This window comes from Brassica napus, chromosome C1 (assembly GCF_020379485.1).
Source record: "Brassica napus cultivar Da-Ae chromosome C1, Da-Ae, whole genome shotgun sequence".
In the NCBI taxonomy this organism is placed as follows: Eukaryota; Viridiplantae; Streptophyta; class Magnoliopsida; order Brassicales; family Brassicaceae; genus Brassica; species Brassica napus.
Window position 1 is genome coordinate 10080268 of NC_063444.1, and position 25517 is coordinate 10105784.

The 25517-nt window shown below is 38.4% G+C and overlaps 6 protein-coding genes across 8 annotated transcripts; 3 read left to right on the top strand and 3 right to left on the bottom strand.

The window, feature by feature from the left end:
- Window positions 1-1522: 1522 nt before the first annotated feature.
- Window positions 1523-3811, bottom strand: LOC106435511 (peroxidase 42). Its single transcript, XM_013876407.2, has 4 exons — window positions 3393-3811; window positions 3040-3228; window positions 2772-2937; window positions 1523-2297 (listed from the first exon to the last, which is right to left on the bottom strand). The coding sequence occupies exons 1-4, from the start codon at window positions 3621-3623 to the stop codon at window positions 1888-1890; spliced, it is 996 nt and encodes a 331-aa protein (XP_013731861.1). The 5' UTR covers window positions 3624-3811; the 3' UTR covers window positions 1523-1887.
- A 5386-nt stretch (window positions 3812-9197) lies between these two features.
- Window positions 9198-11061, top strand: LOC106435509. 2 transcript variants are annotated; one of them, XM_022712875.2, is made up of 3 exons: window positions 9198-9401; window positions 9498-10036; window positions 10932-11061. In XM_022712875.2, exon 2 carries the CDS (start codon window positions 9565-9567, stop codon window positions 10024-10026), a length of 462 nt encoding a protein of 153 aa, XP_022568596.2. In that variant the 5' UTR covers window positions 9198-9401; window positions 9498-9564; the 3' UTR covers window positions 10027-10036; window positions 10932-11061. The 2 variants fall into 2 exon arrangements, with proteins under 2 accessions (XP_022568596.2, XP_013731859.2); XM_013876405.3 differs by lacking the exon at window positions 10932-11061 and having other exon boundaries at window positions 9221-9401; window positions 9498-10241.
- Window positions 11062-11362: 301 nt separating this feature from the next.
- On the top strand, window positions 11363-13587 carry LOC106435510 (uncharacterized protein At3g43530). Its single transcript, XM_048745613.1, has 3 exons — window positions 11363-11890; window positions 11965-12126; window positions 12211-13587. Exons 1-3 carry the CDS (start codon window positions 11363-11365, stop codon window positions 12988-12990), a joined length of 1470 nt encoding a protein of 489 aa, XP_048601570.1. The 3' UTR covers window positions 12991-13587.
- A 5588-nt stretch (window positions 13588-19175) lies between these two features.
- LOC106435513 (autophagy-related protein 8a) lies at window positions 19176-20378 on the top strand. Its single transcript, XM_013876411.3, has 6 exons — window positions 19176-19321; window positions 19430-19483; window positions 19657-19712; window positions 19786-19838; window positions 19921-20039; window positions 20116-20378. Exons 2-6 carry the CDS (start codon window positions 19447-19449, stop codon window positions 20217-20219), a joined length of 369 nt encoding a protein of 122 aa, XP_013731865.1. The 5' UTR covers window positions 19176-19321; window positions 19430-19446; the 3' UTR covers window positions 20220-20378.
- A 61-nt stretch (window positions 20379-20439) lies between these two features.
- Window positions 20440-22375, bottom strand: LOC106435512 (5'-adenylylsulfate reductase 3, chloroplastic). Its single transcript, XM_013876409.3, has 3 exons — window positions 22136-22375; window positions 21869-22036; window positions 20440-21791 (listed from the first exon to the last, which is right to left on the bottom strand). Exons 1-3 carry the CDS (start codon window positions 22212-22214, stop codon window positions 20626-20628), a joined length of 1413 nt encoding a protein of 470 aa, XP_013731863.2. The 5' UTR covers window positions 22215-22375; the 3' UTR covers window positions 20440-20625.
- Window positions 22376-22710: 335 nt separating this feature from the next.
- On the bottom strand, window positions 22711-24054 carry LOC106435499. 2 transcript variants are annotated; one of them, XM_013876396.3, is made up of 2 exons: window positions 23873-24054; window positions 22711-23330 (listed from the first exon to the last, which is right to left on the bottom strand). In XM_013876396.3, exon 2 carries the CDS (start codon window positions 23323-23325, stop codon window positions 22933-22935), a length of 393 nt encoding a protein of 130 aa, XP_013731850.2. In that variant the 5' UTR covers window positions 23326-23330; window positions 23873-24054; the 3' UTR covers window positions 22711-22932. The 2 variants fall into 2 exon arrangements, with proteins under 2 accessions (XP_013731850.2, XP_048601571.1); XM_048745614.1 differs by lacking the exon at window positions 23873-24054 and adding an exon at window positions 23669-23851.
- Between the last annotated feature and the right edge of the window lie 1463 nt (window positions 24055-25517).

Below are 25517 nucleotides of genomic sequence, written 5' to 3' on the forward strand. Positions count from 1 at the left end.
GCGCGCGTGCCGGCGCCGGTGGCTCCCTTCTTGTCGATCCATGCTGGGTTTCCCACTGTGCGCGTCGATCTGCTGTCCTATCCGATATATTTTCGGATCTGGACTAGGGTTTTATCGCCGGAAGAGATCTGTCTACGGAGGGTTTCAAACGGCGGTAACATCTCCTTCTCTGGATTCGTGGTGAGGTAGTAGGACGCGGCTCGTCGTGACAGCTTGTTAGTTTTTTGAGTTGAAGTTAGGGTTTATTCCGGGAGGCGGAGGCTCCGTTAGTTCCACCGTCGCCGTTCAAGTTTCCGGGGGGTGGAGGCTTCTTCAGCTCTGCGTCGCCGGCAAAGTCTCCGGGAGGTAGAGGCTCTCTCAGCTCTGCGTCGTCGGATCATGCACCGAGGGGTGAAGGCGTCCTGTACCTTGCCTCGTCGGCTCTTGCTTTTCTTCTTCTGCTTAATTTTTAGATTAGTTTCTTAGGGCCTTTGTGTTTGTTTATGGCGTTGATGATGTTTGAGACCCGTGTGTGTTCTCTCGTTGGAGGAAGAGAGAAGCGTACGTATCAAGATGGTGATGTTCTGTGAGCCGTTGTTGTTACTCTGGTGTGTGCTCGAACGGTGGTGGTGATGATCTCGCTCCGGCGATTGATCTCGCCGGTAAAGATTACACTAGAGTAAAAGACGGCGGTGGTGAAGAGTGTGTGTAGGTCATGGGATCTGGTTTGTCACGGTGAGGCATGTTCCTGTAGTGGCCGGTGAGACGCGTCCGTTCTCCGACGTAAGTGCTCCCGGTGGAGGCGACGTTTGCGGGTCTGTTTTTTGAGGTAGGGCGAACCGCGAGTCGGCGAGTTTGGGTTTGAGGGTAACGGGCATGGGCCTAAGCAGGTTGGTTCGTTTAAGTTGGGCTTTGTGTTTGGGCTTTTAGGTCTTTGTAACTCACTTTGGGCTTCGGCTTTTTTGCTAATATAGTCCAGTTGGAAAAAAAAAAACTACGCACCACTGCCCTTGTTGTCTACACGCCACCACCATTATTGTCTCTCTCGTTTACGCATTAAATTAAAAGTTACAGTCTACCTAACGTTCTATAATTTAACTAAATTATTTGCCGTAATAGCTTAAAAAGCTTACAAGTGTATATTAAAATCAGAACCTCATAAAATGTCATCCGTTAGATATTATCTATATTTTAGAACGTCTTTGTCCTTAATAATTCATTGTGGGTCATGTGATTCAATATTTATTACTCTGTAACGCCATGTTTATGTTTTATTTATTTCTTGTGACTTTCGACTTTATTCTACGCATGGGCCCCGTTTCTTTTATTTTGAACTTTTTCGTTGGAATCTTTTTAATGAGTCTAATCGTATTCATAGTATATGTCATTTGCTTCCAAAAACTCTCTAGTGAGACCAGTAAAATATATCGTTATCATCATACACGGTACTGTAAAGTATGGTATCATGATTCATGCATGTTGAACAACTTGAGTTATAGCTATTTCATTGGTTTAACATATGAATGTATATCATTCCATGAAATTAAAACAGAGATTAAGGTACGATTTCACCATTTACTAATCATTACATTACACACAATCTATCATATCATACATCCATTCCATCATCAACCCCACCACAAACCCAAAATCAACAAAGAAACAACATTAACATTAATTAACTCAAAAGACCACTACCACATAATTAAAGCATTAAGGCTAAAACAACACACAAAAAGAAGAGTGCATATGTGGTCACCACTATGATGCTGCATACATCATCATCGTCACCCTTCGTTTCATTTTAACTTCTTAAAATATAATTTTATTCATCTTGGTTCGATGCCAAGAAAGTACAGAGAGAACCCCAAACACAAAGAGGCTCTCTCTCTCACACCCTTTGCAATCTCAGTGAATCTTGTTTGCCAGATTGCACTGCTTCCTGATCTCACCCTTGGAACCAGTCAAAGGGTTGTTCTCGGACAAGATCTGGATGGCTCTAGTGAACTCCTTGAAGAAGTAAGCCTGGTCCTTAGCCATCTTCTTAACAATTGGTCTGGTTCGTTTGTCGTGTGCGAGCTGGTGGTCCACAAGGAGCAAACCCTTGTTGTCTAGGATGTTACGGTAGTAGTTGTTGTCTAGTACCATAGGTGTACCACGGTCATTACGCACATACTGGACCGCCTTTGGGTCAGGGATCGAGTCGGGACACTTGTGGAGCATGTGAGGGACGTGGTCCGGGTTCAAGGATGGGTCCACCTCAGGGTACAAACGGTGCACCAGCTTCACACAGTGAGTTCTTCCCACGCTGTGTGATCCTACACACGTGATAAAACAAAATGTCAAAATCGTACAGTCTCCAACTTAATAAAAGACCTAAATAAATTTGTATTGGTGTACTCCTATACTATTTTTAATTTTCTTGACCAAAATAACCTTGTACTATGGTCAATGGACCAGGACTTAGCAAAGGGTATTATAGTCTTTGGTGGTTAGTTTTGACTTTGTACCGATCCGTTTTTACCAGGAGATATCGGATAAGGATTATTTTCAGTTTTCCAACTCAGATCGCGTATTTCGATGAGATCCGAGGAGACTAGTACAAGTGGTTAATTGATATTCCTAATTTTTAAGAATGTTTCATACTTTCATGCATGAGTAAGTTTCTTGAACTAGGGCATATGAGCAAGACTATTTCTTGGATGGTGATAGACTTTTTTTACTTTCGAGCGTTACATTTTTATTAGACACTAGGTGAGTAAATAATCAAGGAAGAGAAAAGGTAATGGTACCGAGGAGGGCGACAAGGCCGGGAGTGTCGATACCGATGGACTTGAACTTCTCAAGAACGACGGAGATACTCTCGTTGTGGTCGGGAAGGTAAGACTCAAGCATATCAGTCCTGCTCTTACGTCCATCTCTCCTTCCTGTTTTCAAGGGAATATGTGGTCCTCCCACCTACTCAAAATCACACACACACTTTACATAAGATTCCCCAAAAAACAACATGCAGTTTCGTAATCAGAGAAATAAACGGCATGAAATTTGGTTTTAACTCACTGCTTCGATGCCTTCTCTTGCGGACAAGACGAGGATGTCGGAACATGAGACAACACCAGGGCACTCCCTCTCGAGAGCTTCTTTAATCTCCTCAATGTATCTAAAGTTTCTCAGACCGAAGCTCCTGTCGTGTTCTTTCTCTCCTAGCTCTCTTCTTGTTGAATCCAGCAAAAGCGACGCATCACATGACTATATGCAACAAAACAAAACATAGTAAATCTTAAGCTCTGTTTCAGTTAAAAAAGCAAACCTATAGCTACGTTTTAACACAGAGATCAGTACTTATCCACTAAAGTTATCCCAAAAAATATACGAAACTCCACCATGCAAAGAGAGATAGAGAGAGTACGGACCTCGACGGCGCAGTCGTGGAAGATGTTACGGAGCCAAGAGAAAGCGGTGTTCTTGTGGCGTTTGTAAAGGAGTTTGACTTGTTCACGGATGATGTCTTCAGCCTGAGGACACGTGTCCTTGTAGAAGTTCATCATCAAGCCTGGCTCCTCCTCCATTACAACTGCTTCGGTTGTTGCAGAGAGTGCCCAAAGGCAAAGCATCGCCACCATCATCGCACCTTTTCCTCCCATCTTTTCTCTCTTTCGTCTTCTCTCTCACTACACTCTTGAGTTGAGTGGATGAGCAAGCAATGCAGCGTCCTTAAATAAAGGAAAATACAGTTTTCTTCTTTATTTTTCAAACAAAAAAAAGATTTTATTAATTTGGAGGTTATAGTAAACTAAGGCAAGTAGGTTAGGTTTTCACGTTTCCACGAATATATATTTATGTCATCGATGATCATATACTAATAGACCATTAAGCTCTACTTTATGAATTATTCCTGTTTAAATTTTAGAAATCAAATTATTATCATAAGACTACAATAGTTGTCAATTCTATCAGTCGTGATTAAGAATATTGTATTGCATACACTACTACGAACAATTTGTAAGCATTTTATACAAAAAAAAAAAAAAAAATTGCATATTTATGTATGAACTTTGATGTTAAGTTCTTAACTGTTGTCTTATAACCTACTTTGTGGAAATTTACTTGAAATTACCTTAAGGTTTTTTTTTTGGGCAACACCTTAAGGTTTATAAACATACATTTTTATGGAAAAATTAAACTAGGTAAGAAATTTAAAACCATTTTGTATTATCAATGAAACCATTTTGTATTATCAATGCTAGTTGGCTACGTAGTACACAGTGACTGTACCTATGAGAAAATACACAAGTTTGTTGTAGATTTTAAAGTGGATGGCATTTTGGATAATTTGTGTAATTTAGAAGGGTGTTTTGGTTAGCTAAACCAATAAGTTTTGGATTTTGGTCTCATCGAGTGCATCACTGGTACTGGTAACTGGACCCTGTGTGACATACAAAAAATATCTACTTCTTTTGTCACTCAATACAAAGGGGGCGGCTGTAACAAATGTAATATAAGGGGTGTAATAGCTGAAATAGAAATCGTTGACGGGTTGATTTGCAATTATTCAAAATATAGCGCTCCTTTAGATCAGGGAATCTTTCATTTCGATGAAGTCAATGTGGATTCTTATTTATTTTGCAACCTCAGTTATTTATTGTAAAATTACAATTCCAGTTGTATACTTTTTCTCAGAAATTATTTATATTTACAACTAGTTTACTAAATGTAATAATTGTCAGTATAGACTATAGACTATAAATTATTTATATGCTCATCCATTGTAAAGTTTATAAATATTGGTTGCATCTTGATCCTCGGGATGGGCTATTAAATACACGTTCACCACTCCTTACTCGACTATTTTTTTCTCATTTTTTCAGAAAAAGAATCAAGTTCAAACCTATAACCGATATCAAGCTGTCTCTTAAATGCTACAATGTTTTGCATAGTTTAAACGGGGAAGAAAGTGATTTACCATACTCTTAGACAAGGTATGAGAAGAGAAACTGAGTTAGAAAGTCAAACAAAACTGATTCAAACTGGTATTGAAGAAGATGAGACTAGCTAGCCAAAGCTTCCACGTTGCAATCTCTCGACTGCTCCCTTCGTTTTCTGTTTTAATCATGTTGGCTTAAACTTGATTTAGGTTGTCAGCTCAGTCTATAGTATATCATCTTTGGAAACAAAGAAACAATGTCTTGCACAACAACCTTGTCCTTGCGCCGGAAACAATCTTCAGATTCATTGACAAGGAGATGCGAAACATCATCACCGCTAGAAGAGAGAGGAAGCAATTCCTAAAACTCATGGAAAAGTGGATGCGCTGTACGTGGAAACTAGTCCGGCTCATCCTCATTCGGTTTATTACCTTGTTTTTAGCTTTTTTGCCAAGGTGTAACATAATTAGATCTTTCTTTCTTGCAAAGTTTAAACTTTCATTTATATTTATATGATATTTACCTTTTTAGCAAAAAAAAAAAAAAACTTGATTTAGGTTACTAGTACTGCATAGACGTTTAGAATAGTGTTGCGTATTAGGAGTATCACTTTATTTAAATTAAAGGGCGAGGGTTTACAGTTAAACTATATAAAAAAGGATTCAACTTGACGATATTATTACGTGTCAAGCTAAAGGCTCCTCTATTATTGTTTGTGAAACTATAATATATTTTTCCGACAGTACATCCAGAACTCATTTAGATCAGAATGATTTAAAACTAACCAGCTTTGGAAATATAAAAGAAATTGAAAAGTAGATAAAACTTGAAGGTAGTACACTAAAAAGTTTTTATTATAGGAGTATCGGTGCTTTTACCAAGATCACATTGTAACCGAAAATTCAGAATTTACATAAATATATTTGAACATTTTTGTTTTCAAACAAAATGAAAGTATAGTGACCACCGACACTTTTGTTCCTATATCCAGATGTTCGCCAAATGGCACAGTGGAGGGCCCCCCTGTATTGGCGCTCTCTAGCTCAGTGGGCTCTCCATTCCGCATGTGTGCTAAGCACAGATAAACAAGTTCTAACAAACAAACAATTGATGTAATCTGTGTAAGATGTGTGCATGTTGAACAGAACAGTTTCATAACCGGTAATAATGATTAAGTTACCTGTTTAAGTATGTGAATCTTATTTCAGTATATGAATTGACACTTGTTACTGTACTCATCGTCTCATCCGTGCCGTTGACGTTACATCGACCATGGGGACCTGCAAGATTCAATACCAAGACAAAAGAATGAAAGCGTAAATAATAATTGTTTCTCTCACCAGAGTTTTAAAAAGCAAATTACGGATCATATTCTGAGTTCCCACAAATAGTGAAGAATTTGGACCCTGATGTAGTTGCAAGGTCTCTTGAATTTCATCCTTCGTATGGCTGATTTGAAAACTCGTTAAACATAGCTTAGTTTTCTAGCACCGTTCAATATATATCTTTTCTGGGGGGATTTGAAGGTTAATATTTCTAGTTAGGATACAAAGGATATGCGTGACTCATTATATCACTCACAAATGACAACATATACGAGTTAGAATAGCTTCTGTTCAATAGATTCGAAGTGCCAAATTAGTGTGTCAATTAACCAAAAACCATCAATTCTCTGAAGAGTTTACCTCTGTGATTATGAGCATCACATAACCAGATATGAGAACATGATAAAAGAAGAACGCCTAAAATCATATTGATCACCTTGGTTTCACTCACACTAGATATATGGGAAAACGCAGCAATAAGTTTTCTCCTAGTAACACCAAAAAATGTGGCCAGGTCTCGTTAATAGAGATTTCTCAACTGTGATAATTTTTGAATCAGATTGAAAGATATTAGAGTGTTAAAATGTCCTACGTTGGAAGTTCGAGACATTTTAACATCCTAATAAAATATTTGAGCAACATACACATACTCGTCCTTTTGAACATGTCTAACTAATCCCACAAAAGCACCAAACTACGTCAATTTTGTTGTAGGAATGTTTTATCTATTGCACATGCAGGTTGAATCACTCGATTCACTCCAAAGGTGAAACCTTTCTATATATCGAAATCATTGTTTAATGACTCTGCAATCACCACCCGACATTTTCCCATGTTTTGGCCTCACTCGCACGCTATCGCGAATCACTTCTCGATAGTTCACCCATCCTTCCACTACTCCAGCTCAAGCATGCTTAACTCCGGAGTTCTTTCAGAATGTGCTCCGGAAAAGGTAAATCAACTTTGGTGACATAGGTAGCCAAATCAATTCTCTTAAATCTTTTTCACATATCACAACTCGGGATGTTACAGATACAAATCAAGGAATACTAATTAAAGGTTATATGACACCAACACTTCCAATAAGTTTACCAACAACAGATAAAGTTGAAGGCAGCACATGATTTTTGTTTACATGGCGCCTGGCAAATGGTCAAGTAATTATCCAACTTATCAATTTATCGTTTAAAGACTTTTTCGTGAGAAATTATCTACAAAGATGTATTAATGACTTTTACATCTGTGCCATGTGAAATCCAAGACTTAAATCTACGAAAGACCATGATTTGCACTATAATACAATGTATTCAAAACCAATGCAGCAACCACTTACTCCATTTTCTCATTGGCAATAGCAACAGTGAACTTTGCGCACTCTATGAAACCGTGAGCTTCTGTGTCTACATCCTAAATTGAGCACCCTAATCGCTACAGTTACCCTTTTACCAAAGTTGATCGTACCCTAAAAAGGCTTTGAAAACGTGAAAAAGTAAGGCCCTAGGCCTTTTAAGCACAATTAAGCCCGTTATAAATATCCACAAGGCCAATCGTTTGGGATGTTTTAATCCGTTAAAGTGCAGCTATTGTTTTGTATCTTCCAACTAAATCCTTTACCCTGATTCATGATTCACCCGTTATTTTCTCTCTCCCGTACAAGGAGAGATCTACGACATCAATGAAAATCACTGAAGACAAATTGCTTAGGTTAATGAACACTTGAAATCTCTCGGCTCTGGCCACAACCATGTTCATATTCACGTTGCTCAATATTGCCTTTAGACTCAACAGTCAGGGTTTACAGTAGGCAAGCGTCAAGCTAAGATTCTCGCTATTGAAGGATCCAAGAATCAAGCATTCAAGCTATATCATTCATTCATTTGATGACACCAAGCCTCAATTTTTTAAAAAAATTAACATCTTATGTGAAATTTTCACACTACACTCAATCATAATACTGGAAACGAAGACAACTACTTAATTGAACATTGACTTGTTTTAATTTCACAGAGTATATCAAAATCGTTTTTAATACATATTATCAGTATGGTCCAGTGAGTAAACTCGACTTGTTAACAAATTAAAGTTAAACAACTTATTTTTTTTTTAAATATTTTCTCCTAACCCTAGTTCCTAGCACACACTTTCTTCAAAACATCTTTTTTTTTTCTTTTTGAAACATCTTCATCTCCAGGTTTATGTACTACAATTAACAGTATATTCTGTATGTATAATATGTTTTCTTACAAAGGAAAAATATGTTCTTAAGGTTTTTTCTTAAGTTAGACTCTAGGTTCGTTATAATTTAGGGTACATATATTTTATTAAATCAGAGGGGTTAAGTAAGAAACTTTTAAAATTTAAAGGCCTTATCTGAAAACTATACTTTTTAATGCATCGTGGTTTGGCATAACATCTCTTGCGAGGAGAGACCCACGAAGCGTTGGATTGGATAGCCTAACAAATTGATTTTTCAGAGACTACAAATCGATTTGATTTTCTTACCCCACCAACAAGACTGATGTATTTATATGTGTCCGGACACGGGGTTCAGATTTTTGGTGTGACAAAATACAAAGTTACTTTTTATCATAATGAAACTATATTATATATTCGTTGTAACTCAGTAGCTATACATAATTGCATAATTGCATAGCAGTAGAAAAACAACAATCATATAATTAGATTGTTCAAAAGAAATGCTTAAACATATGATTCTCATGAAAGATAATAATATCACAAGCTCTTTGGAGTGAATTTACATCTTCCCTCCTCGAAGATGGCTTTAGCAAATTAATTAAAGTTTGAGATAAAAGCAAGTCTTTTCCAATAGTACATTTTGTTTTTGTCTTCTTGCATGAATCAGACTCTTATCAGTAATTTTGGCAGGTCTTTAGTAGAAATAGTACCAAAGGCTATCACTCATCTATCTAACCCTTTTTAATTATTATTATTTTTACTTCATAGTTATGGCACCCCCCAAAAAAGTACAAAATTATTACAGCTTTTGGATCTTTATGAAGCCTCTGCCTATTGTGGAGGCTTTTGATTCCTTTGAAGCAATCAATGACCTCTCTGTCTCTCATTTGCCAGCAAAGAGAGATTGTTTAATGTTGTTTATGCTTCACATTTTTATACATCACATTTTCACTGAATCTTCCTCTGCTTCTCTCAGGTAATTAATTCTCTCCCTTCCCTCTCTCTTCTCTTTCTCTCTCTTCTTTCTGTTTGGTTATAAGATACAATGATGGGGGTACTTTCATGGATTCAGGAGGATGAAAACCACTTAGTTGCAGCAGAAGAAGAAATATTCAAGAGAAGGGCTTTCTTGAGTGACAATGGAAGGGGCAGAAGAGTTTCAAGAAGAAGAAGTGTGGTCAGTTTTGAGAGAAAACGAAACTCCAGGTCCTGAAATGAAAATGTCCAAAAGTAACAATATCTTCTCAGCTGCTTCTTCATCTTCTGCAAGGTACATTCCTAAGGGCAAGGAGGTCTCTAAAGCCAAACAGTCATCTGCTCCAATGAATGTACCTGACTGGTCCAAGATTTATGGGAACACAAGAAGCAACCATTTGCATTCGTGGACCACTCATGATGAAGATGACGATGACGATTCAGTGGTTCCTCCACACGAGTTGGTAGCAAAAATGCTTGCAAGAACGCAGATCTCATCTTTCTCCATGTGCGAAGGAATAGGAAGAACACTCAAAGGAAGAGATCTCAGCAAGACAAGAAATGATGTCTTAACCAAAACAGGTTTCTTGGAATCGAACGTCACATCCACATCACCACAACCATAGTTATGTCATGGTATGGAGCATGCTCAATATCTCATAAACTCCCTTAACCACTACTATTCCATACCGTATCATTATCATAAATTAAAACCTAAACTTTATGTTATCCACATGATTTGTTTTAACTATCCAATGTTATTGTCGTTTTCATCATGTTGGGAATCATCATGACACTATACCAATATGGTTGAGTTATCTTTATTTTTTGTTGTTTGTTAGGTTTTTGGATGTTTTAGATAAGTATGACGATGAGGATGACTTGTCAATTCCATGCATGGGACCCATATCATTTTTCTTAGGACTTTAACTCGAAATGCCCCTCACTCTCCATTAGAAATGCTGAATTCATCCTGTAATAAAAAAGAATATATTTTTTATTTTTTTTTAAATATAAAATCGGGTAAAACGTGGTTAAAGACGCTAGGGACCTTAATGAAACCAACTTATTACCAACCCGACCTGCTCTACCCGACCCAACCAAACTGAACCGGATCCTATTCTCTAAACGAAGCGTTTTGTCTCTCTCCCTCTCCACCTAAATCTAAATCCCGTCTCGTTCCTCTCCGGCTTCTCTCTTGCGATTGCGACGAAACCCTAGCCTCCGTGCGTTGTGGCTTTCTTCGTCGTCCTCCTTCGTCTAAATCAAGAATCCATTAATCTCTCCGTAGACGTCCTCTCTCCCTCTTATTTCTCGGGTCTCAACTCTCTAGAATCGAGAACCGCTTCGTTTCTTCTTCTTTCTCCGAAGAAATTCTAGTCTCCATCTTCGTTCCTTTCGTAAGTGAGTAGTTTCCTCTGAGTATTGCATTGTTGGGATGTAATAATTGATGTTTGCTATGCGGTTTGCATTTGGAGTAATTGACGGTGACTTGTTGTGTTCTTAACAGCGTTTCTAACTTCTTGTACAGGAAATGAAGGGCCGAAAAAGAAAGAATCCATCTACTACGTGCGTTGGAGTCTCCAGTAGAACTAGAGCTAGAAAGGCGGTCTCAGCTGGGAATGAGCCGGCAAGAGAAACGACTGTAGTTTCTCTCTCTGTTGATTCAGAAAGTGATGACATGTCTGATGTATCATCTAAGGTAGTTTTTGCACTCGTTTCATTGTCAGTGTGAAAGTATACTAGTTTTAGTAGTAACAAATGACTAATACATATATATTATGATTGCAGGCAAGGCAACCACCACAGCCCCTTGAATTATACTTCAAGAGCACAGAGTTCACGAAGACTTGCAAGATTCAAACCAAGTGCTTTGTGAAGAATACAGTGGACGTGATTAAGAAGCTTAAGGAGGAGGTTAAATGGTTCACAACCCATCCTCAATTTCGTCACTTCTTCCACATGCCTGATGAACAATACCTGAAGCTCCAAGGAATGTGGATGTTACTCTTGCGCACCATTTCGACTGAAGAAGAAGATGTTGCATGGTTTAGTCTGAATGGTGTTCCCATCCGCTATTCTATGAGGGAGCATGCCCTCATCTCGGGCTTAGACTGCCATGAGTATCCAAGGAAATATTTGAAGCTCGGGAGTACGAAGTTTGTGGATTATTACTTCGGTGGACTAAAGAAGATCACCATAACAGATGTGGAGCAGAAGCTGTTGTCTATGAAGACGCCATGCAATGATAGATTGAAGATGGCTGTCTTGTTCTTCCTTGGTCGGGTTATCAGAGGACAGGCAAAGGATTCCGGACCAGTAGACCCGTTCATCTTAAGGATCGTGGAAGATTTGGATGTTTGCAGAACATTTCCATGGGGTCGTTTGACATTTGAAGATGCAATAAAGAACATTAAGCATATGATGGAGCTTCTGAAGGGTGAAGTGCACCCGGCATGCGGCTTTCCTGGATTCATAATTCCATTAGAGGTAAAGCATACAATCTAGTCAAATATGAGTTGTTTTATAACCGTAAATCTGACAGCGCTACAATATTTGTGTAGATTTTGGCTTTTGAGTGTATTCCTAAGCTGGGGAAAACATTTCGACTATCTGCAGACACACCTTCTGAAGATTGTCCTAGGATGTGCAAGAGCCGCTTTACAAAGAGTAGCATGAAGGGCTATCCTTTGGAAGATATATATGCTGCACTTGGACACACAAAGGTATATGTATATATACTTTGTAGTAGAAACTAGAAGAATATAATAAAATTTAAACTGATTTTCCTTTTCTGTTTTTTTTTTCAGGTTATTAACAGTGTGTTGGTGCCAACTGTGGGTGAGGAAATCATGCTGGCTCGTATAATTGATGAGGAGCGAGAGTATCATTGTGAGGGAAGCACAAGTGATACTTGGAACCACTGGCTTAATGTGAAGCAGAAGAAGATATTTTGGAAAGAGCTATACGATTTAGATGTTGCTGCACGAGTGTTTAAAAAGAAGAAGGACAAAGAAAAGGTGACGTTTTTAGAAGATTCGTCTTCTAAATCTTGGTTGGAGAGCTTGAAAGCTCTGGAAGAAAAGATTTTGGGGGCCATGAGTGAAGGGTTTTCTGGTCTTAAATCAGTGGTGGAGGCAAACCTGGGTGATATGGATGTGAGGATGAGTAAATTTGAAAAGAACCAGCACCAACTTAGAAGAAGGGCTAAGAAAATAGAAGAAAAGCTGACTTCTATTGAGAGCAACAAAAATGAGGAGAGGAACTATGGTGAAGATATGGATTTTGGATGGGATGATAGAGATTATGGTAGAGCTGAAGGGAAGGAAAACAGTGAGAAGGCTAAGGAAGACAAGGAAAACAGTGAGTCTGGCGAGGAAAAGGATGTGGTCTCGGGTGGGGAAAACAGTAAGGATGGTGAGAAAGAAAACAATGAGAAGGGTGAAGAAGAGAAAGACCAAGAACCTGAAAAAGACAAAGAAAACAGTGACTCTGTTGAGAAAGGCGAAGAATACGTGGAGGAATCAGATGGAGAAAGTTCTCTGTTAAGGCTTCAGGAAAGAGTGAGAGTGCAAGCAGAAGAATTTTAGAGGACAATTGATGATGAGTCTGAGGCTGAGGAAGAGGTTGAGAAAGAGGGTGAGGAAGAGGCTGAGAAAGAGGTTCAAGAAGAGAAAGAGGGTGAGAAAGAGGTTCAAGAAGAGAAAGAGAGTGAGAAAAAGGCTGAGAAAGAGGTTCAAGAAGAGAAAGAGGGTGAGGAAGAGGGTGAGAAAGAGGCTGAGAAAGAGGCTGAGAAAGAGGTTCAAGAAGAGAAAGAGGCTGAGAAAGTAGAATCCAAGGGAACTCCTACCTCTACCGGAGTAATAGTCATTACACCACGTGGTAGAACTAAGGCAGCAGCTGCGAGGAAAGCAATCTCTATATCACCAGAGATTGTTGTGGTAACAGGGATTGCTGAGCTAGCTGAGAAAGAGGTTGAGGTAGAAGCTACTCAGACAGAGCAAGAAGCTATTCAGACTGAGATTGTTGAGAAAGAGGCTGAGGTTACTGAGAAAGATGCTGAGTTAGCTGAGAAAGAGGATCAAGATGTGGATGAAGAGGAGGAAAAAGCAGAGGAAAGTGAAGATAATCCTGTGGAGAGTCCCGCTAAGAAACAGACTGAGTTAGCTGAGAAGTCAGTTGAGGTAGAGTTAAAGACTAAGCGCAAGCCTAAGGTCAAGGTCATAGCAGTGCCGTATGGCATTCCCAGGGCTGAGAGACTAGCAAAAATGAGAGCTGAAGCTGAAAAAAAGAAAGCTAGAGCTGAAAAAAAGAAAGCTAAAGCTGATGGTGCACCTAAGAAGAAAGGCAGGCCGAAGAAGACTGAGGCTACATTGAAGCCATGTACGCCGCTGCTGGAGAAGAGAAAAAGTGAACCATCACGGTGGGTGCAGTCTCCTTTCACTGAGGGAAAGAGTGATGAGCTAGAAGTGCCAAAGAAGAAGCTTAAAACAAAAACCTAAAATGCTTATGTTATGTATATGTATTATTCAAGTTAGGATGTTATGTTTCTGCCTAAAATGCTTCTCTTGAACTTGTTAGGATGTTATGTTTCTGCTTCTGGATGTTATGTTAAGTTTCTGGATGTTTTATGCTTTTTAAACAGGTGTGGTAACTCAAAATTACAGGGGAAACTCTGGTCAAAATTTTGGAAAAATACTTCATAATTTTGAAAAAAATTACTTTTTAAATTTTTGAAAAATACTCCATTTTATAAAATAATTAAAAACAGTTTACACGTAAAATGCAAACCACATGTAAAACGTGCATGGATAAAAAATGCACATGTAAAACGTGCAGCCGTCATATATTTTGATATTATATTTTGATTACACTTAGTAATTCTTGGTAAGTTTCAAGGACTTAGTAATACTACCTTATACATAGTAATGTTTTGACAATTTTTAGGTTTATCTAGTAAAACCCTGAGAAAATGAGCTTTTTTGTAGTAAAACTGATGCTTTTACACTATAATAATTATTAAAGAAGACATTTTCAGGAAGCATTTGCCAGGAATACGTATTTTTTTAGATTTTCCTTACTATGGTCTAACCATTCATACAATAACAATGAAAGTTAAGAGAGTTTTTTGAAAAAATGAAAAGATTTTTCTTAAACTGCTGAAATAATCATAAAAATAGTCTTAATATATATTTAGTAAGTAACTAGTCTACAAATTGATAATAATTATAAAATATATATCGATTCTACATACTAAACATAAATACTCATACTAATATATATGTGGTCCAAATAACACATAGTAAACCCAGTATTCCTAGTAGTTCAAATAACACATAGTAATTCCAGTAGTTCTAGTAGTCCAAATAACATATAGTAATTCCAGTAGTCCTAGTAGTCGGAATAGCACAATGAAACAAATTTCAACAATCAAACACCTGAACCTGAACCACTTCCACATTCAAAATACGCTGCCATACCTCTTCCTCTGGCTCTCCCTGTGTCTGTGCTTGTGGCTCTCCCTCTTCCACTCCCTCTGCCTCTTTTTCCTCTTCCACGCGCTTCTCCTGCTGATGGTTTCCTTGTTTGTTGTGGTTTTCCTTTCTTGACTTCAAATTCTGGAGGAAGTACTTTCTTTGCTCTAATTTCTTCTGGTATAACCCAATCAGACATATGAGGAACATGATATATTGTCCGGTGATAAGCCAAAGCCCATTGCTCTACCAAATAGTACTTAGAACAATACTCAGATAGATGGAGTTCCTTTCCCGCTTTCTCAGTCATGAATGTGGCAGCAGCTACTGCATGAACACATGGATATTTGTCTTTATCAAATTGCCCACAGGTGCACGTGTTCATAGCCATGTCCACGGTATAACACTTCCCGTCACTACCATGCACACTGTACTCGAGATGGAAGCTGTTTAACTCATCAACCCAAAGAAACCCTGCATCAACACATCTTTTAGTCATTTCCTCCTCCACTATAGGCACAAGCTTCAGTGCGGGTGGCATTTCAGCTGCCTCTTTCCTGTGCTTGTTAAACCATTCAGCAATTTTTCCAATGATAAAATCAAACATTGGAAGTAAGGTGAACTTTCTTGCGTCCTTAATAACACCGTTAAAAGATTCTGCTGAATTGGTGGTGTCAACATTGTACCTAACTCCTTCAAAGTAACATCTAGCCCATTTCTTTTGTTCACAACTTCTGTCAAGATACTCCGCTGCACTAAGATATTTCCTGCCAAAAGCGTCATAAAGGACCAAGAACTCCGCCTCTGTATAAGTGTGTGCGCACTCCATAAACTTAAATGCACATGTTTCTCTGTTGTTACGGACGTAGCCTTTAACATTTTGAGACAGATGCCATATACAATAACCATGAGCGGCCTGAGGGAACACTTGATGTACTGCCTTGATCAAGCCTTTGTTTCTGTCCGAAAGAAACACCAATCCAGGGAGATCCGATATCACTGATTTCAACTGTTCCATAAACCATAGCCAACTCTCATATTTCTCACCATCAGCAACACCAAACGCAATTGGGTAGTGGTGATGATTGGGATCCTGAGCAGTCGCAACAAATAACACTCCACCATAAACAGTCTTCAGGTGTGTTGCATCCACAACAAGGACTTTTCTCATCGCGCGGAATCCTTCTATGCTAGCTCCCAAAGCCCAAAACAGATACTTAAATTTTTTGCCCTCATCCACAACCACACGAGTTATTGTGTCAGGATTCACCTGCTCCAGCATGTGCATATAACAATATAATAAAGAATAACTCTCTTCAGGAGTTCCGCGCACTTTATTAGCAGCTAGTCTTCTTCCTCTATATGCCGTTGTGTATGATACTTCCACAGCAACTCTCTGATGAACCAAATCGATCAGAGCATTGGGACGTGGTGTGTCAAAACTTCCAGGATAATCTTGGGCCAGGATAGATGCAACGATTTGTTGTGTGCCTCTCCTTCTATTAGGCAGTGTTCTTGTGGTAACAACAGAACATCTATGCTGCTTGATGTAACTTCTAACTGACCAAAGATCTGAATTCGTTAACTTTGCAACACGCACAAACCACTTGCAGCCTTCTTTGGCTCCTCGGCATTTTATCACATATCTCTTAGTATCCGACTTAATTACCTCATACTCAAAACACTTAACATGTGACGCCGCCTGAATATGAGTTTGCGCTTCCTCCTTGGTTCTAAATTCTTGATTTAAAACCAAATCCATACCATCATCCCACTCCTTATAGACAACTGGTGTGACTTCAACTGAGGGTCCTGCTTCTCTTTCGGTGGCATTCTCATGCATCTCAATGTCTTCGTAAAGTGTAAGCACACCACCAGTACCTTCATTATCAGTTGCATCCTTCTCAGTACCTTCTTCATCACCACCCTCTGTCTCAATAGCCTCTGTATCAATAGCTTCTGTATCAGTAGCCTCTCTATCAGTAGCTCCTCTTTCAGTAGCCTCTCTATCAGTAACCCCTCTTTCAGTAGCCTCTCTATCCGATAGACTGCCATAGAAATCAGTGTCATCATCCCTTTTGTTGAACTCCACATGTAGAACACTTCTACAATTCTCTTGATTTACTTGCATTAGATAACAAAAAACGTCTTCATCTTCCCAGATATATGATGGCTTGTTCGAATACATTACCATTGGAAAGTAACTAATCTTCGCTTCCATCTTATAGTCATCTACCTTTATCTTTCTGCAAATACGCTCAACCAAAACAGAGCGTGTGATCTCATCCACTGATTTCTTCAACACAATAGTGTGAATTTCATCTTTCCCGTCACCATCTCCCGAAACCCATTTCATTTCACTAATTAATCAAGTTTTTAGTCCGATTTTATTCGGATTTTGCATTACCCATGTTATATAATTCATATTAATGAAATTACACCGAAGAAATCATCAAAACGGGCTCAAAACGTACATAAAATATACCCTAAAACCAATAAATACAGTTTACAAAATCCTTTTAAATCTCTTAAAATTTGCATTCAACCTTTCTTTTGTTACACTAGCCGATATATACACTTATTTTTATAAGTATTCCAGCAAAAATTTAATCAAAAACAGACATAAATTAAACCCGAAATTCATATACACAGTTTTTAAATTCATTTTTTCTCTTCCAAATTTTCATCAATTCTTACTTTTTTAGGTTACCAATGGTTTACACAAACATTTAAAAGATATTTCACACAAAATTTCATGAAAAACGGATAAGAATTACCTGATGTTAAAGCTTCAAAATCGTCAATGAAGGATGAGGAAGAAGAGCTCTTCACGCTGACAGAGGAGAGAGGAGAGGAAACATGAAGACATGTGGGCCAAGGTAAATCTGATTGGTTAAAGTTGTTTGTGGACCCCATTTGGTTGTTGTGTTTGGTTGAGTGTATTTAATTGAAAAATTAAATGAATTAATGAGGTGGAGAATAAATATATTAAAGAAAGAAAGGTTAGTATAGGGAATTCAAAGACAAAAGGGTAATGGGAAAAGAGAAGGGACAAGAAGAATGAATTTTTTTCCATAAGGGCATTTGGAGTTAGTGTTCTTTTTCTTATGTTGTCTTTAATTTGTAGTTCTCAATGGTCTTTTGCTTAACTCTTTAGAAATGAGCTTAAAATTTTATAATATTTTGAAAAATGGCATATCCTTTGGAACTTTTGATTGTGAATTATGAGAACCCCTCGATCCACTCGCCATTTGGGGTCGATCAAGAGAAAATGTTGTGGATGCTACTAACATTTTTGGTCCGACATAAGATTAAGGGCTCGTGTCATATTGCTCATTAGCTTTCACTTTTCAATGTTTTAGAAGTTCCTAGCAACTAGAGATGGTGCTGCTAGGGAATGGGTATCTTTTACCCAATTTGGTTTGTAGTTATGATTTTTTATTTATTTTAGAAACTCTTTTGTAACTGAAATTCATTTTGTTTAGTTTGAAAAAATCAGTTTAGATTGTTCGGTTCCTTTTTATTATTAGTTTCAATACATACTAATTTTTTATACAACATATGATACGTTTACTAGAATAGTACATAAGTTTTTTTCAAACTATATTAGTAACAATAGTTTTTTTTTGATAATTTCAATTTATTCAGCTCGGTGCTAAACGATCAGCTGTAACAAATCGAGTATGGGTTAGCTTTTGGTTTATTTTGTTCAATTTATAAACATAACGTATATAAACAATATATGTAAATTTTCAATTTTCATCAAAATGTTTCTGCACTTCAAATAATATTCAGTTCGGTTCGGTTTTATACTTCTATTCAATCCATATTTTCACTCAGCTTTACCATGAAGTAGCAATTAGCGACGTGGTTACGTGAAGTAAAAGATGTGAAAAAAGTCTTAACATCTTTAAAAGATAGAGATTCATTTGGCCACTGCAAATGTTTTAACTTTTAAGTAATAAGAAATAAGATTATCTAATTTTTCTATGGGATTACTCTCGATGTCGATAAAAGATTTACCCCCAAGACCTAAAAAGAAATGTAGAATCTGCCAACGGTTTGATTTGCAATTTTATTTCTTTTGGAAACTTAGGAATCTTTTTTGAACATTTGGGCCATTAGTTTACACAATGGAAAACATTAAAAGCAATACATCTGAGACTACAAGACGGCCCATATCAGCCCAAAGGCTCGAAATAGATTTCTTGTGACCCAATCAACGAATATTAATTAATCAATCCAAGTGGTTTGGTTACCGAGGTTACGGTTCCGTGTAGGCAACCCTAAATCAATTATTACTCTCATATATATAATTATTTAATTTAAATACTCGATATTGACTTCTCTCTCTCTCTTTCCTTCTCCAGTTTCCATCAAAATCGATTCTTTTTTTCCCCTCAGCAAAACCCTAGCTTCGACGAATCGCGTACACTTTCTTCTTCGGGTACGTTTCTTCTCAATTCAAGTATCTAGGGTTCTTCTGCTTCGAATTGATTCACCGATCGTGTTTGTAATTTCGAAATCATGATCTTCGCGTGCTTGAAATTTGCAGAGTCGGATCGAATCGCCATGGCTAAGAGCTCATTCCAGCTTTCTAATCCGCTGGGTTAGTTTCTTAGATCCTCTCTTTGTAGAATTCTTATGATCTTGATTCTTTGTATCTCTGTTTCGGTGTTGGTTATATCTTCTTAGGGATACACATACACTTAACCGAGTTTAACTAATGTCTTAATCCTTGAGATGATCATGATGTTGTTTTGGTTCGTTGATGATTATCAGAGACAAGGATGAATGAAGCGACTCGAATCAGAGAGAAGTACCCTGACAGAGTCCCTTTACGTGAATTCACTCTCTTGATTTAACTTTAAGTTGAGCATTGTGTTCTAATTTAGAATCTGCAACGTTTAGGTGATTGTGGAGAAGGCTGGACAGAGTGATGTTCCTGACATTGACAAGAAGAAGTGAGTAGTGATTTGAGTCTTCTCTCTTTTTGTGAACATTGTGCTTGATCAAAACACTAATGTTTTCTCCACTTTGTTTTAGGTATCTCGTCCCAGCTGATCTAACCGTTGGTCAGTTTGTGTACGTGGTCCGCAAAAGAATCAAGCTTGGAGCTGAGAAAGCTATCTTCGTCTTTGTCAAGGACACATTGCCTCCAACTGGTAAGGGCTTTAAAGTTTCATTCTTTACACTAAAAACTTGGTCTCACTGGTCTTTTTTGTTTTGTTTATGTAATAGCTGCATTGATGTCTGCAATCTATGAGGAACACAAAGATGAAGATGGGTTCCTCTACATGACTTACAGCGGAGAGAACACTTTTGGATCTTTCCTCGTTGCCTGAATAAGTAAATTTCCATCTTTCCATGAATGTACATAGATAAAGGAGGAAGATAAGTTGGACATTCCTTCCTTGTTCTCCCTGGCTTTTGCTTTTGCTTTGTTTTTCATGTTTTGAATCTTTGACATTTGGGTTTATAATCTTCACAAACCATTCCCCTCATATACCTTCTCTTTCATTTTATAATTGTGCTACTGAATCAATTCCATATAAGAGTAATCGATGTTTGAAAACTTGCTCATATCATCATCATCACAAAGGCAAATGTTTTACAAAAGGATAGACCACAACTATACAAAAGTGAAAGCTTTCAAATAGAGAATCTCAAGCTCTTACTTCATCTGTTCTAGCACTCTAGAACTAGACTGAATGGTTTTGTTTTGCAAAGTCGACTGATTTTTTGCTCTTTTTACCGAACAAGATTCAAGAACGATGTCAGAGAATCAACATCTCTCTTCTCCGATGGATACTTGATTGGTCTTGAAGAGTTCTTTGGGAACACAAGTATCGTCGGGAAGCTCCCAAGCTGCAACTCCCTTTTAGCAAACTCCTTCTGGTCACCATCAGCTCTAAACTTAGCCACCTTCACGCCACTCCCACCCAACTTATCCGCCAACTCATCAAACGAACCTTCCATCGCTTGACAAAACGGGCACCAAGGCGCGTAAAGCACAACGATCCAAGCCTCTTTACGATTCCCCAGCTTCATCAGATTCTCAATCCCTTGCCTGCTCAAGCTCACAACATTCTCGCTTTTGAAGATATCAGCAACCGTGGATGACGTCCCATTGACATTAGCCGCTGCGTTTGCGTTGCTGTTCTCCTTGATGTTCCCTTTGTGGAGTCCACACTCTTTAGCCTTGGCGTCTTCCCACCACCATCTCCCTTCTCTCTCGTGCTGACCAGGCAAAACCGCTCTCGTGCACGGCTCACACCCGATTGAAACATACCCCGCAGCGTGAAGCGTGTTGACGGGAACATCCATAGTCCTCAAGAAGTTCCAAACATCGTTCCCTTCGACGTTGGCAACTGGATTCCACTTCACCAAACTACCAGCTCCTCCGTCTAACCCTTCAAACACCGGATCAACTTGAACAACGGGGATCTCTGATCTCGTCCCTGGGGATTGATCTTTCCTTTGTCCAGTGATCCAAGCGCGTAAGCCCTTCAACGCACGCCTCAATGGTCTAACCTTTCTGATGCGGCAACACTCCTGGTGACCGTCTTCGTAGAAAGAGAACAAACCCTTGTTCCTTACAAGAGCTTGGACCTCAACAGCGTCTGGAAACATGTACTCGATCCGAATACCGTAGTGCTTCTCCACGGTGTCGAAGAGTCTGTATGTTTCGGGGTTCAATCTCCCTGTGTCCAAACTGAACACCCTGAAGGGTCTTCCGGTTAAGTGAGCGTACTCAATGAGAGCAACGTCTTCTGCTCCACTAAAGGCGATTGCGATGTCGTTTCCGAACTTCTCAAGAGCCTTGTCCATGATCTCAAGAGGAGAAGCGGTCTCTAGACTCTTTGCTAGCTCCTCGAAGTCTTCCACTTCCACCACATCTAGTTTCTCTGTAACCTCTGTTTTGTAAAGGCAACGAGATCATTAGCATCAACTTTATGTTAGCCAACAAAGATCTTAATTAAACAGAACTTACCAGAAGTCACCATGGACGCTGCTTGAGAAGGAACAAACGACTCCTTTGCAACTGACTGCACATTCAGAGGCTTCACCGATGATGATTGTTTCCCGGATAGACTCAGAGACGCCGTTGAGACATTGACACGATCGGATAACCTCAATGAACCGATCCGTGGAGCCGAAACTGAGGAATAAAACACAAACCGGGTTCGAATTAGTTTCGAATTTTGAACCAATCTAACCCAAAATTCACAACGATTCATTAAGCAATTTTTTAAATTACCTTTGAGCTCTAAGGAAGGGAAGCTAGAGGTTGAGATCACAGAAGAAGAAGATGAAGAAACGTTGATCGCTAGTGCCATTTCACCCAAAGAAAGACAGATTTCTATTACCCAAGTGTGTTTTGTTTTGTTTGAATGAGAGATCTGTCTGAAAGAACGTGGGGATTATAAAAGAAACAGGTGAAACTAGGTTCATTGAACCTGGACACCTTTTCCAATTTTAGGTGGCGGCATTTTCTTGGTATCATTGCTTGCGTCACTTTTGATCGTGGGTGGTAAAGAAACGTCAGTCAACATTGGCCCAACAACTCTTTTCTCTAATAACTAACTGACTTAATACCAAAATGTTTTAAATGTTATATTCTTAGGTTTTTTTATTCTTATTCTAGAAATCTGATTTAAGAAAATATACTAATTATGATGTTTTTGCTAGATTATGATTTTATCATTTAGTATCATCACTAACCAGAGTTTTCTTATAACTCATATAGTGAAACATAACACAATTTCCTGGCCTACTGATTTCTCATAGAAATTGCAAATGTATTAGCTCATTAACCAATTTTCACAGTCAAGATTAGTCTGAGCTTCAATCCAACAAATGCAATCCTAACCTCAACAACGTTTGGTTTTAGTTCAAAATAGGACAACAAAAAAGCAAAAAAACACATAACGCAAAAGCATTCCACCATCTATGGAACATCAAATTCCAGATTTCATACGATCCAAAGACCGGATTATTACTACTCAACCAGACTTTTTTTGTTTCACATCCAAAGACTACAGTGACACAACAACATCACTTGTCTTCTTTAGCTTTTTCCTCTTCCTTCATCTTCTTCTCCCACCTTCTCTTCTTGTAATCAAGCAGCATCTGAGGCATCTTCAGCATAAGCTTCGCAGTGTTCTCTCTTTTCTCAGCTGAGATTCTATCGCACTTATGCCCTTTCCTCTTCGTCCTCATCGCTTTCCTCTCTGGATCATAAGGCCAATCCTCACCAGCAGTCAGCACTTCTTTCCTCAGCATCGCCCTCCTGCGTGCGCTTATCCCTAGAGGCTTCCACGCTCCCATCTCCCAGTAACCCCACACTCCTTTGGTCAGCTCGGTTCTGTACTTATCCAGCTTCGCCCTCCATGGGTGCTGAACCGCCGTCATGGTCTTTGCCACGGCTTCTGCAGCTTTGCCAGCCATTGCTTCTGCAGTAATAGCAAAGAGAAGCACAATTATTTAAACCCATCACTCAGCAAGAATTGTGACACAATTAGATCAAGCTTTGTTAAGAAAGCTATAAAGTTAAACATTTTCTTGTAAATTAAAAACCGATAAAACCAATTTAAAGATTGTATGTTACGATGATATGATGCATTGAAGCAAAGAACAAAACTTTTTAAGACATGGAGAGATGTTTGGTGGTAATGAAAGAACATCATAATAGAGACCGTGAAAACTGACACGACATATGTAACAAAACTAAGCTCAGATTGGTTTTAAGAGACTCGACGCAACCTAAACATCGACAATCAATTTCGATTACCAAATCTAAAGAATCTGGGATCGAATCCCTCTCGACTAACTTTTTTTTTTTTTTTGACAAAGGGCTTCCTCTGGACTAACTTAGGTCATGATTGTGCAATAGAAATGGAACGGCTAGGCTTAGCTCATCTCTTTCCCTAGATTATTAACTAAAGCGATCTACTTTGAGATCGACACGAGCAAGGGAATGAGAGGAAACACTTACATCGAAGACGAAACCACGCGAGGAAGGTCGGAGAAGGAACCAACAAAGAGTGAGAAAGCGGCGCGGACGAAGAACACACTCAGGGTTTAGCGTTGGGCTTTGTAGCCCACTAGCCCTTTTCCTTTTTTTCCCCCGGAAATATTTTATATCGAATTTGTATATAAATAATTAAGAATTTAACGGACTTATTATTTCTTCTAATATATGTATCCTATACATGTGTATTATTCTATGTAGAAAAAAATCCAAAATACATTCTACTGTACGTATTAATTTATCACTGTCGTTACAAAAAATCTATATTATAATGATTCAGTTTTTGCTATCTCATCAGCGCGCCACATCAGCGTTTTGTGGGTCCCACTTTTAAAAAGAATAAAAAAAATGTTAAGCACATGGTTCGAACCTGGGTTATTGAGATATAAACACCATTATTTATACCACTAAACTAAATGATACTTTGCACATTGATGGCCGAATATTATAATGATTCAGTTTTTGCACTCTCCTCAGCGCGCCATGTCAGCGTTTTGTGGGTCTCACTTTTAAAAAGAATAAAAAAAGTGTCAAGCACATAGTTCGAATCCGGGTTATTGAGATATAAACACCATCATTTATACTACTAAACTAAATGATACTTTGCACATTGATGACCGAAACTAGTATATATTTATGAAGGTCGGAAATCCTTGCTTCTTCGGTTTTTTCTGTGGGTCGGGCCTACAAGTGTATTATGAGTTTTATTTTTAAATGAGATTCATCACGTTATATGAAAAAAAACAATTATAGTTTTCCCATATTGTAAACTGTCTTTGTTTAACATGAGTTAGAGTTCTTTTCATCATTGTCTTAAACAATACTGAGTTACAGAATTGCGGCGTGTGTCTGTTCGTGATCTATTATTTCACAGTGAACTCTTCATCTCCTCATCTTAAATCGCTTGATCATAAATGTTCCTGATTCGTAGTCCTTCTCGAAACCCTATATATATGATTCTCATATTTGATGAACCCAATTTGCATCTCCACAAAACTCATTGATTCCTCTTAGCTTTAATCAGCTTCTAGAAAATATCTCTTTCTGCCTCTCCAATTCCTCAAATCGGCATCCTCGGCGTCCGTCACTCAACCTTCGAGTCTCTCCGTCTTGGTCATAGTAGTCAGAGCATAGCCTCTAACCTCCTCGCTTCTAGGATTCCCTGAATTTCAAGAAAGACAGTGAGTTTATGGGAATCACGGTTCTCTTCCTTGATGAAAAGGTAAGTTAATCTTCGATTTATCACACTTATTTAATATAATTGTTTTTAATTGATTTCCTGATTCTTTGTTGAATAATATTATTTGCAGATTCCGTGACTCATGGGTTTATTCCCGCCGGACGTGCTAACGTGCTAATCATTACATGTCATCTTTGAAAGCCGGTTCCATTGTGAAAATCGATCGTTTTGAGGTTGTTAGGTGCTCAAGCATGTACAAGATAACTGATCATCTATTCATCATTCGTTTCATCTCACCAACTATTAATGATGAAGTCATCACGGGTGCTCATGAGATAAATTTCCAGTCATAAATAGACTGTTCGACAATTTCCAAGTGATTGCGAACACAAACCTAGAACTCCCAGGTATATTATCATATTGCATTTG